This window comes from Sinohyriopsis cumingii, chromosome 2 (genome assembly GCF_028554795.1).
Source record: "Sinohyriopsis cumingii isolate HCF-2022 chromosome 2, ASM2855479v2, whole genome shotgun sequence".
NCBI lineage: Eukaryota > Metazoa > Mollusca > Bivalvia > Unionida > Unionidae > Sinohyriopsis > Sinohyriopsis cumingii.
This window is the reverse complement of record NC_142962.1, coordinates 88516427-88530223: the sequence shown is the minus strand read 5'-3', so window position 1 is coordinate 88530223 and position 13797 is coordinate 88516427. Positions and strand designations below refer to the sequence as shown.

The 13797-nt window shown below is 37.5% G+C and overlaps 1 protein-coding gene across 1 annotated transcript in view; it reads left to right on the top strand.

The window, feature by feature from the left end:
- Nucleotides 1-13797, top strand: part of LOC149805338 (putative G protein-coupled receptor CG31760) — an 88155-nt gene that overhangs the window by 41005 nt on the left and 33353 nt on the right. Inside the window, exon 7 of the mRNA XM_089934106.1 lies at nucleotides 3005-3073. Coding sequence (XP_089790232.1) covers nucleotides 3005-3073 — 69 coding nt within the window. The remainder of the gene's footprint in view (nucleotides 1-3004; nucleotides 3074-13797) is intronic.

Below are 13797 nucleotides of genomic sequence, written 5' to 3'. Positions count from 1 at the left end.
TATTATTGAATGAAGGTATCATTATTCACTGGTTAGCGAATCTACAGGAAAAATTCATGATTTTCGTAGGGACTACAATAGGATGCAGCAGCAGTTCAGTGACTGAATTAGTCACCGACATTCAATTTTCTTGAGCCCGTTATTTGTTTGAAAAAATTGAATGCGCCCCTAATTGGCTTGAAATAAATATTTTTGCTCTGATTAGCTGAAAAACAATCACTTGTTCTATCCGTTATATTAATTGTAAGGTATGAAAAACAACCATATTCCAAACACCTATAATTATGATCGGCCCCTTGGGAAGGTACTGTTTATAAAAAGGACTTGAATTTTTAGTCTTTCTGTTCACATCTTCAGCTAGTTATTGGTCATGTTAACGCCTTATTGTTAAAACTGCATTTGACATATGCAATTTAGATATCTTTTTGCGTATTAATCTTTCACGTCACTATGGAGAGTTCTTATATAATCACTAGAGATATATTTTAGGTCTATGTCCTTTTTAAACAAATATTTATAATAGTTTTTAGTGATCTTTAACATTCTCTATCCTTGTAACATTCTCCTTAAGTATGCACCGAATAGTCAAATTTCTTATAGAATAACAATAATGGATAGTTACTGGTCTTATACTTTTAACAATAGATCTGAATAAGATGATAATAATTATTCTGCCTAAAGACTATCAAATTGAGAACATTTCTGATTAGTTCAGACCACAGAGCCAAAACATGTCAGTTATTGGAAACGGTTATTCTCGTTCGAGTTCGTGTATAATTAAGTCACCTATTGTTTATCATCTCGGTGTTCCCATACGAAAACTATTACGACTACCGATTGCAGATGTAACAGTGATAATACCCCGAATATATTCCGTTTGTTAGCTGCAATTAGAAGATCGCGTTGCTATTTGAGTCAGGAAGAGAAATTACATTCAATATGTATATTGATCACTAACAAATGATGTTACTCAATCGGTGTTATATGCACTCTTGTGTAGGAGACACACTCGCATGACGACCTAGTAATTAATTCTCATGTATCTACACAGTCATTCCGGATTCCTATGAAAGAAATTAAGGTATATAGAGAATTATTAATATACACCAGACACCAGACAGAACTGAAAGTGCTATCCCTGGGTTATATAGAAGAATGCTTGATAATAGTAGGCAGAATTACTATTTTAATACACAGAATTAATATTTTAATACAAAATAATACTATCATACAGGTTAGAGAACTTTTATATCGTACTTAAAAATCTAGAACCTGTATGATAGTATTATTTGTATTGAAATATTAATTCGGCCTACTATTATCAAGCATTCTTCTATAGAATCCAGGGAGCACTTTACGTTCTGTCAGGTATATATATATATATATATATATATATATATATATATATATATATATATATATATATATATATGTATGTATGTATGTATATATATATATATATATATATATATATATATATATATATATATATATATATATATATATATATATATATATATATATATATATATATATATATATATATATATATATATATGTGTATATATATATATATATATATATATATATATATATATATATATATATATATATATATATATATATATATATATATATATATATATATATATATATATATATATATATATATATATATATATATATTGGGCGAAGTGCACCACTGACAATGTTCCGGTTGTCACTTTGTGTTCTTCCGCCGCCATAACGAGTCTTGTTATTAACAAATATTTCTCCATGGCGACGAATTACATCCGAGGTTTCTTTCTCGACTTGAAGGAAAACAGCGGGAATGTTCTCATTTCGAACTTGGGTAAAACAAAATTGTCTCAGATTTCGACGTTGGATGACTAAATAAATGAACTGAATTGACTCTCATTTAGACTAATTTCAGTTTCACCAATCTGTGTATAGCATCCATATATTTGCTTTTAGAATATCGCAGTCGTAGTACTTACCTCTTTAATAATCTGTTATTACTGGAAACCTTTGAATTACAAAGAGCATTGAAGAATATGATTCTACGTATTTTCATTGACTTCTGTAATTATATTGGTGAACTTGAATAGGAAAGAACTGTTAATCTATTTATCTGATCACTTTCATTTCATTATCTTCATCTTCGGAACTAACCAACATCGAATATGAATTCCATTTCTTTTAAGGCTTTGTTCTGTTTATATGTGTGTTGTGTACTCACATGGTAAAAATCAACCACTCTTAACTTTCATTGTTTATTGGTATGTGGCTTATTTAGGTGTTTGATTAATGCGGAGTTCTGCATTCATGAAAACCATTGTACCTGGTTGTATGCACCTGTACAAATAGTGCTATTTTTAATTCATATATAATCATTATATATTCCATATAGTTTATATTCTTGTTATCTAATTTTGATAGAACACATAGTTCACAAGTATTTAAGTTGGAACTTGATGATTTGTTATAAGTATTTGAACTGATTGTATTTAAGGGCATTACAGCTGATTATCCATATTTTAAACATTTCTTTTTTATTTTGAAGCAAAAGAACTTGAAGTAGACTAATTAAATTTAGCTGGCTTTTTTAAACTGAACTTCCAGAATAGTTTTTCTGACTGCTATAACCATTTAACACGTTTTATCAAAATAACCTTTTGGACATTTTTAGACTTAGACAATTTTGACAAAGTTAGGACGATTATGTAAAACAACTTGAAGAAGATGTCCTGATTAGAAATTCAGTCCATTGTATCAACCTATCAAAACAAATTCTAAAATTTTGAATTTTTTGTCTTTTGGAGAGTAGGCTTGTATGGTCTACACAGCACTCTGCTAACAACATTACTGAGGTGGGAAGCATACTTGCTTTACAAAAGCGAATTGGTTTCTCAGCATTCTGAATCTGTCTTCTATGTGCTTGCTTGAAACCTCCATAAATATTGTCAGTTTTTCTTGATCTGACTTAAGTTGGTTTCTATTACAGGTTATTAAAACTGCAAGTCCACTCTTTCTTCAACTGATGTGTTTAGGTGGAATACTTATGTGTTTCCAGGTAGGTAACCTAATTTGGTAAATACTGCTATTTCTTTGCTTATTATACTACGCAGATTGTACATCATACATTCGCTTGATAGTTGACTAGAAACGACTAACATTTAGTTTTTATTTTTAAACAAAGAGCGTGCTTTCCTGTGTGAAACACCTGCCAGAACTGTACACACTGCACTGGTTCCCACAAACGATCAATATTGTTATGAGCAAAGACATCCTTTTTGCTTTTGTAGCCAGATTTCTTTAATTAGTATCAACTTGTATATAGTATGTAATTCCCTTTTTACCAGACATTTCAAGTTTGATATTTTCTCCAAGGAAACATTTTGTTGTCTCATATTATTATAACAGTATACAATTTGAATGTTACCTTTTTCAATTTTGGAATTAAAAATGACAGTTTCTTTTGGAAATACATCTAACTATTTATACTCTGTTGCCAAAATTATCACTCATGAAAAATTAAATTGCGTCACTGTTTTAAGTCCGAATGTTTATTTTAGTTTGGCCTCCAATTCATATTTATACCTAATATGGCAATCCTGCGCGATGCTTTAAAGTGCGGTGGATCAGCGCTTTCCTTTTGCTTCTATGCGTTTTGATAATTGACTTCTCATAATTCTGTAGTTTGAATTGTCAGTCTGTCAACAAGTTATTTGATACATGTAAAGCTTTTTTTATATTTCTCTGATATTTCCTCATTTTTAATACGTTTTTATGTTTTGTACGCATTTCACCACTTACCTTCACCTTTGCCACCCCACCTCCATTCTTCTGGAGAACTCTTCTGTCACAACAGAAGGAAATTCGTATTACAAAAGGACTGGAGTTGTTTTTGTTATACTACAACTGAATTGTCTAAAAAGCATTGTTTTAAAATAAGTCTAGATATATGAGAATGGCGTAATTAAGTGAAATCCCGCAGACTATATTATTTGTACAAATCTTTAATTCTTACTTGGGTAAGAACATTTAGAAACGTATTTGAGACTGCTTCAAGTTTGCTAAACAAAGACATACTTTCTGAATCTCCGATAGGTTTTTAATGTAACATTTAAAATAATGTTTCCTCTAATTTGCAATGACATTCATTCTTGTCTAGACATGTGCACAGGAAAATATTTACTTGTGGAAATAATTCTTACATTGAATAAACTGGACAGGAAAATTTGAAACCAAGTCCAAACTGTCCTGCCACTTTGATTTGGTTTGTATCTTTCCATAATTCAAGTTTTGTGACCAAATTGACATGGCATGTAGCAACATAAATGTTCCATATCTCTATAACTCGTTTATGCATTCGACTTTAATAAATTATATCGAATGCTATACTTATAGACTTTATACCATTTTTTAAAAGTACTTCTAACTTTATTTAAAACTGTTGGTTTAAATTCATTCCCGTACCATGTAATCTTCCATTAATATGGCATGTCTATCTGCATAATTACTCTTAAGCACAAGCCAAATATGTGTGACGAGGGATAATACCTTAAATGTGCATTGGTTTTAATTGATCTCCCAATCACATTCGTTGGAGAAATGTATCACTCATGAACAAATTCAAACCGTCATGCCGTTTATATTATACAGACTGAGCCTTTTATCACTCAACCTTATGAGGTCAAAATGTACTTATATATAAGTGCAGTTACATAAACGTCAATATGGCTCTTCTTCTATTGAAGTGCAATGATTTTATGCATAACCGTAAGTAGTGAAGTTGGATACCCTACGGACAATGGGAAAATACATTACAGACCCACGTGGGACACTCTACGGACAATGGGAATTTAACACGTGAACTATTGGGACTGTATACGGACAAGGGAAAATGGGGTTGTTGTGTGGGGATGATAGGAATGGAACAGGTAGGGTGACGTCACAGTACTGAAGATTGGTAACACTGTAGCCTCAATCGGGACCAAAAAGCGGGAAAAAACTCTAGAACGTTTTGGCGGGACACAGACATCTATAACATATACAACATACAACATACAAACACAGACAGTTATACAACCGACTAAAAATGTTTAGGCAAGAAAGCAAATCTTTTCGAGGCATATGAGTGGCCCTGAAAAGGGCCTTTGGGTTCTTCTTCTTGTATTTTCTCCAGTTCTTCCACCATTTTCTCACTGTCTCAATAATTCCTTTTTTCTTTTTTTCCTTCTCTGGCATCCAGTCAGGATGTGCCATAGATGTAAATTTCTCCTACACCTTCATCCAGTTTTAGTTCAGTCTTTCAAACTCCTCGGTTTTCTTTCTGTTTTCTTTTACCTTTCTCTCTTTATCCAAGTTATCTTTAACCTTTTTCATCTCTTCCTCCAGCACTTTTCTCATCATTTCTTCTCCTTTCCTTAGTTGGTCTAGCCCCCACTTTACAAAACAACACTCTGTCAGAGTCAATATGTCTTCCAAAAAGCACCTGACTTTGATGACACCATTAAGTGCCTCCCTCAAGGTTCCCACTCTCACATATTTTGTTTGAACAAAGCTTCTTAATTTCTCCACTTCCTCCTTTATCATGCCTTGTAATAGATCCCTGGCTACTTTCAGGCTGGTCACTTGACTTGTCACAAAGTCTTTGGTAACTGGATGCCCCCATTCGTGTTCTAGCCTTTCCACCACATAGGCGGCATCCACCATCCAGTACCAAATTGTTGAACAAATCCATCGCAATCTTAGTTTATTCAATGTTGAATGGCGCGAACGATCGGTCGGTCGGTCGTTTCAATGATAGTCGTCTTCGATCATACGGGCATGCACGACTGATTAGTGCCCATATGGGGCTGATTGATTGTTTTCGAATGGGACGGTATGGAGCCGCGTTCCCCAACGCATTAGAGCACTTAAAGAGTGCTATTTGATTAGTCAGATTTTCGAGACATTGACTCGTGGTGAGTGGAGATGGCCCACACGCACTCACTTATACAATACATGTCTGGCAGTGGCAAGGGTATGTCGGACTGAGTGGGACGGATACGCCTTGCATCCGGGATCGTTTCTTTTTGTTCCCCATTTTCCGAATGTTAAATGATGTCGTCTTGCCGTATTTATAATTTTAAAATTACTATTTGTACTGTTTGTAGGATAGAGGTAACATAATGGATCTTCCTAGTCTATTTTAGGGAGATTTATTTAGTCAGTTAATATTTTTTGGTTCATACTCTAGTTATAAGTTTTTCCGCCTTGTCCGGGGAGGGGGCCTGATGGCTGGGTTTTATACACCTTATAATTCTAAATTATGGGGTCATGCTTCTCAATTAGATAATTTTAGGTGCAACATTGGGTAGCTAGTCCTGATGGCTTTGTGCTTTTAACCACCTTATTGATCTAATTTTTTAGGTTCTTACATTAAATTTAGCAAATTATTGGTCAAGTCGTTGCCGCATTGTACAGAGGGTCCTGATGTCTGGGATTAAAGCCACCTTATAATAGTTAAGTTTATAGGCCAGTTTTGATTCTTATATTTAAATGATCCATCGTGCCTTAAGTTGAAAGAGAGAGCAGGTAGAGATTGTTAGTATACGTGTTGAGGGCGAATTAGCTACCAACCACCTATTGCATTGCTTAGCGGGTCATATTTTCGGACTACCCATGGTGATGTAGTGGGTGATAGGTGCAGGTGCAGCACCAGCCCGTGCTTGGCGGGTCACACCCCTACTTGGGCGGTAAAACGTATACTACCTAATTTCCCACCCAATCATACCAATAGGGGCGTCTTGTGGCATCACGACCAGCTGTTTTTGTAAATGAGGGGTTTGTAATTGAACTACTTTTCTATCTTTCGCTCCTTTGCATTTCTTAACGATTCACATTCCCGATCCACCCACGGTGCCGCAGTGGGTGATGAAGGCAGGTGCAGCATCAGCCCGCGTATCGCGGTACACATCACTACTTGGGCGGTAAACCGTATACTACCTCCGCACCCACTTTCCCAACCGTTTCAATAATTGAAACTAGCAGTTGGGTGTTCAGGTTGGTGAAGATGGATAATTTGTAGGAGTATAGGGTAGGCATAGGGGCAGTCAGTTCCAGTTTTATCAATCTCCCTGAGGAAGATTAATATGGCCTCATTAGTTTGGTAGAGGTTATGTATATTTTTGTACAGTAATTCGGGTTAAGTACATGGAGAGCCAATTTTCTTTAGCGAGCTAGTTAGTTTTTTCTTTGGCTCTCTATATATCGGGCAAAGGTTAAATACATGCCGGAGATCTTCGTCATCAATGCAACTGGGACATTTTGCTCCATTTGTTCTATTAGCCAGAACATAATTCCCCATACTATCTGCAAGTAGAGTTTTTCCTGATTTGATTCGGTTTATGATCCGTTGATGGTGTTTGTTGTTTGTTGACGATGCTTTGATCTTGTTTTATGAATCGAGTACAGCGTGCGGACCTTTCGGGTATGTGTCCATTCGGTTTAATTTAAATTAGTATAATTGAAAGCGAGGTTTTGGATATCATGCTGTATAATTCTGGGACGCTGTCATCGATTTGGGCTGGTTTTGGTTCGTTGAGTTGGTTCTTTGGTGCTAGGTCGGTCCTGGCATTACCTGGGATGATGATATTGGATGGGACCGACATGAATTCTACAATTTGGTCTTGTTTTTCATATTGGTAAGCAACAAGCTTGTTTCTGTTTCTTTTAGAATGTTTTCAGCCCCTTGGAGTTGCCAGTTTCCAAGGTTTTTAGTACACTAAGTGAATTGCTGATTATTAAAGGTTTCCGAAATTTTGTTGGTATGCTATCTTCAAACCTTCAAATATGGCCCAAAATTTTGCTGTATATATTGAACAATTATCCGGGAGTCTGCTTCCTATTTCCTTATTCAATTCCGGGATAGCAAGGGCAGCAGCAGTTTTGTCTGGGTTGTTTGATTTGTATCCGTCTGTTTATATTTTGACGAATTCCTTATAAGAATTGTCCAGTATAGTAAGGATCTTCGATCTTATTTCTAATGGTTGGTCTTCTTTGGAGCCGAAACTTGTTGCTAAGGTGTTGATACTGAGTTTTTTGCTTGTCCATGGTGTGGGGTCTGAGTATCGTGCGGGTTCCGCATGAAGACAGTCGATTTGTAGTTCTTTACATAGTGTATGGATCTTTTTTCCGGATGGTGGATAGGGGACGAGTCTCTGGCTAAATGGGATGTTGCATTTGTTAATGATGTCCCTTGTGCGATGGCTGGGGTTCAGTACGGAGATTCTGGCTGCATATATTAGTGTTAATTCTTCTCTTCTCAACGTTAACGATGTTTTGCCTGTAACAATCTGAAGTTCTTCTTTGGAGGTGTTTTTAAGTGTGCTTGTTTGTACTTATACGCAACGCTTTGGCTTGGATTATGTCGAGGCGTTTGAGGAGTGAAGGTTTGGCTGAGGCGTAAATATGGTATCCATAATCTGGCTTGGACCTAATTAAGGCCCTGTAGAGCGTTACGAATGTGTCTTGTTCTGCACCCAACTTTAGACACGTGATGTTTTTTTCAGGAGGTTTAGGTCTCCATTACATTTGCGTATTAGCTCCATGAGAGATGCTGGTCGTAATACATATCTAAACATTTTGCTACTTTTTCAAATTTGATGGATTCTCCTTGTATGTACAAGGTTGGGGGTTCTATACTGGGGGAGGGGGTGGGAAATATAATTCCAGTTGTTTTTCCTTTTGAAAGTTTGAACCCCCATTTGTCGACCCATTTGCCAATGTTAGTTAAATTGGCTTGCAGTTTAGTAATTAAATGTTGGCTGCGTGGGTTGCTCGCTTTCCATATGCCACTTTCGTCAGCAAATTGCGATAGATAGATTTTACTGAGGTCGACAGAGCGTTCTAGGTCATTGATCATGATATCAAATAGGGTCGGGCTTAATACACTTCCAGTTTCTAATACGTATTCTTGTGAATATTGATCACCTATTCTAGTTCTAACACGTCTATCTTTTAAGAAGTTTTTAATCCATTTATGCGTGTGGCCGGTGATTCCATTGTGGTTCATTTTGGCGATGAGACCATCAATCCAAACAAGATCAACGGCTTTCTCAAGGTCTAGAAAAATCGCTTTGAGATGTCGATCGCATTTTCGTTTAGCAATGAAAGCTAGTTTAATGCACGACTCAAGCCTTATTAGCTGGTACAAGGTAGATTTTTTTGTCGCGGAAGCCACTTTGGTTTATTGAGAGAAGATTGTTACTTTCGAAGTGATGTTTAAGTCTGTTGTTTATCATTGTTTCCATCACCTTACGTATAGTGTTGGTGAGGTAGATTGGTCTGTAAGATGACGGTTTTGTTGGGTCTTTACCAGCTTTAGGGATGGGAATAACTATAGCCTGTTTCCATGCTTGTCATTCGGTTGTTCGGTTTATCTGCAATCTCGCTTTTCACTTGAATGCGTATCTCCTGGATGAAGGTTGCTAGGTCAGGATTGGTTGATTTGATGCTATTGCTATTAACATTGCTTTCATTTTTTAATGGTTCTTTGCCTGTTTTCTGTCATCGTTTGTGGGCAAGAGGGAGGGTCTCCTTGTCAACTGTTTGGGGGGATTGGGATGGGCGTGGGTAGGGGCGGGGTTAGGGTTGAGGATAGCTGAGCGTTGTAGCGTTGGCTTTATTTTCTACGTGGTATTTTCCAGGTGCATTAAAGCTTTTGCTTTTGGGTATGATAGTTTCTGTTCAGTCATGAATAGGATTATTTCTTTTTCTCTCCTGGTGTATGGGCAGTCATTAGAGATGGGGTGATGGGGTCCGTTGTAATTTGTACCTATCTGGCCCGTGAATGTGGATTGCTATTGAGGCTACCGCCGCAGTTATCAAAACGGTTAATATTCTTACACTTGTTAGCGTAATGGCCCCATGCTTTGCAATTACTGAAAAAGCGAGGCTTATTTATGTCCTTTAGGAGGGGGTAATAGTAACCATTGAAGTTGACAAGTAATGGGGGGGTGGGGGGTTGGATTCCAAAAGTATTTTTGTGGTCATCTGTCCACAACTAGTCCTAAACCTGAAATTCCTGGAGATGTCAGCTCCTTGGGTTATTAACTATCGGGCGAGGTCATCACTGCTTAGTGAGTTGTACTTCGCATGCAATTGTATGACCATTTTGTAGGTTTCGATACATTTGTTTAGATCGGTCTGGTCTTTGTTGTTGACATTGAATCAATTTTTTGCTCCTTGTTGTGAGCGCATTATGTTCTGTTACTTTTATTTAGATTGGTCCAATTTGTTGGATTTCCATGTATTTTGCCATCTGTCAGATTGTACTGCACCTGACTATTATATAATTAATTCTTGGCCTGATGATTTGAAAGGCTCCTGAGTAAGTTTTCGTCAGGATTGATGCTATGGTTTTATTGCTAATATTGATGGTTTTAGAGCTAAGCAGGTGATAAATATCGTGTTCTTTACTGTGGTATTGATTTTTTGTTATGTGGTTGTCCTCTTGTAGTTTGATCGTCCTTTTCCGTCTTTTGTTTGGTTCCTTCTTTCGTAGACTTTGCTGCTTGTGGTTTGGGGGTGATGCGTTCTGTGTTGATTCCTAAAATTTCTGATTCGACGATTTCGAGTTGTCTGTTTTGGTCTTCTTCCCTTTGGATATTCTATTCATTGGTGTTTTGCCATTTCTTTGGTATGTATTCTCATCTGGTGATGTATTCTTCTTCTTTGCATGTTATATCATATGCATGAGTTTTGCACCTTGTTTTGGAGTTGTTTGTCTGTCTGTCCTGGTTTTTGTCTTGGGTAATGGTGGTATGTGAGACTTTTGATTTGGTTCGTCATCCCTACCCTCGTTATTGGTGGAAGTGGAAGGGTTTGGGGAGTCTGTCACATAGTTTGCCTGTTGGCTTTGGTGGTTTGGAGGGTGACGAGTTGTTGGTGTGTGTGTGTGGGGAGGGGGGTAATGGAGATAAAAATTATGGAGGATAATTAATTGGTGATTGAATAGTAGTTGATGGCGGGTGTGAGTTAAATAAGGGGTGAGAGTAGGTGTTTCAGTTGAGTGAGAGAGTCGTGCTAATATTGATTGGGTTTCTGGTAAGTCTGAGAGTGTTTTATTCTCTACTATTTTGTTTGGCGATCCGATACCTATGGGAAAAGGGGTGGATATTTCCGGTGTAGCCCCTTCTATGGCTGCCATTGAATTATAGTTGAAAGCATGTTTGGTGGGGTTTTTCCTGTTAGGAGACACGTCAAGCAATTCCACGCTGCTTAGGGTTGCCATGGTTGTTTTGGATGTGATGTTTGCTGGTGTGCACCGATTAGTCAATCATAAGCTGCATTGAAAGGGTGAGGACATTTGGAAAGTTTTGATAATCCTTTCTATTTCCGAAAATTTGTCATTTCCTGGAGTAGTAGCTGTATTAGTAGCTGTAAGATGGTCGCATGGTATGTGCGAGATCATGGTCGTTGGATGATTAAACATGAGGTGGGGCTGGATGTAAATTGACCAAAGATGGTATGAAAGTTAAGGGGGATATCCGGTTTGAATTCGGAATTGTCCTGTTACTAATGTCATTACTAGTTGTGTTTTCACCAATCTTGTATGTAGCATTTTGGCTTTCTGGGAGGTTAACTGTTAAGTTTGTTAGCCATATTGAGGATGTTATTTGTTTTCCTAATAGTATATATGTTGGTATTCATCTCGACTTGGGACCTAGTAACTCGTGACATTTTTGTTTTTAAGAAAAGGGCACCAAGATCTGAATATATAGAACTGGGTCTGGGTGTGTTGCTATTCTCTATATGTCAACTACTAATTAGTTGATTAAGGATAAAATAAAGTTAGTTATTGAGCAAAAGGGAAAGTATGAAATAGAAAGCATAATATTCCAAACAGCACAAATAGATAGGTACCCGAAGGTTTAATGCCAAATGTACAAAATTTAACTTTAAATTCCCTCCCTGATCAGATTTGAAAATATGGCGGTGTTAGCGTATTTTGGATTTCCGCGGGGCGGGCAGCTAAGCTGTTTCTGCAGGTCGATACTGCTTGGCGGGCTAGTAGTCGGGCTGCTAGGCCTCTTCTGCAGGTCAAAACTGCCTGGCGGGTTGGTATGCGGGCTGCTGGTCTACGTCTGCAGGTCGATCTGCTTGGCGGGCTGCAAATCTGCAAATACAGATGTTGTTATTGCTGTTGTTCATTGATTGTGGATTCGGCGGTTAATGTAGCTTGTTGACCAAACACTTCCGGCAAAAACTGTTGACTTTCCGACAGTTCTTACAAGTGACAAGACCCAATACGTCTGCACTACTCGGCGACCAGTCCAGGTATGTGAATGAACGATGGCGCGAACGACGAACGGTTTGGCTCATATTTGTCAAGCACGGACGTGAAGGAAAACATCCATTATACTCACTTCACATATTATCTACTATCACACACGATAAAGAGAGAGAGAGAAAAAAACAAATATACTATCCACACAGGGGAAGGAGAAAACAAAACAAATATAATAACCAAACAAACCCAAATATAGTATCCACACACGGGAAGAGAAAAAACAAACCTAAAATATACTATCAGAAGTCAAAATTTATACTATCCACACAAACGTACGCGAACGCATAAATACACACACTCTACCATCCACATAGAAGGGAAGGAAAAAACGACTCACTCCACTCTCACACAAACGTACGTGAATCCATACAAACACAATATATACCTTCCACACAAACGTACGCTCAGTCACACACACACACACACACATACATACACATACACTATCACATCAGTAAAGAAGTGAGTGTTTATAATCACACTACTCCACATTCATACTGATACCAAGAAGCAGTGTACAAACCGTGGTTCAAAAGGTAATAATGTTCCCAGGTATCCAGGTTGGTTTTGTCTGTGAGTTTTTGTTCACACGTAATGGTAAGTTATCAATTCAATCATGACCTATTGTTTGAAAATGTCTGACAAGCAACCGGTTCTTCGTTTCGTCTCCGCATTCTGATCCAAGAGAGCTTCGATGTGATGGATCTCTAGAGCCACCAATGGAGGAGAGGAATGATCACGCAAGTATTTATACTACTGGTACAACACGGCTTCTTCCAAGATGAGACTTACACAGGATACATGACTTACAACTCGTTAGAGAATCGTTTTCGAAAATTGAGTATTTCTGTCACTTTCTCTTTGGGGAATGGAATAGTTTGTCCCAGATCTCCTTTTATAGTAATGTTGACAGTGTCGAAATACAACTTACTGACGGGTACAAATTCGCAGTGAACGTGATAGGTATTTCCACCTGCCTGGTCATTGGCCGTGGTAGAATTTACTTTGAAAGGAATGACACGCAGTAACGTTACGGAGGTGTGTCCCACCACGTTATACTCCACCACATCGGAGTACACAAACATTACGTTGAGTCCTTGGCTCAGTTCTACAGGGAACCCAAAAGCCCTGAAAAAATCCATATTACTGTTGATCTTCGTGCACATATTCTGTGCTACAATCTGTGGATGTCCACCCAAAATTTCAAGCAAACTACCATTAAACGTGATGGACAACGTGTATGTATCCTGAAATTGTATCAGTAGGCGACGAGCAACTTTATGGTACTCAATCTTAGCACTTGTTTTGGCTCTGTTCAGGGCAATTGTGTCCACCAAATGTTCACCTCTAATATAATAGGCTGGCGGAAGTTTCACCATATTGATGCGGAATAATGGATTGCTGAATGTGTGTCACCTGAACAACCGATTATAGTCATCTCTTCTTGCAACTGGACG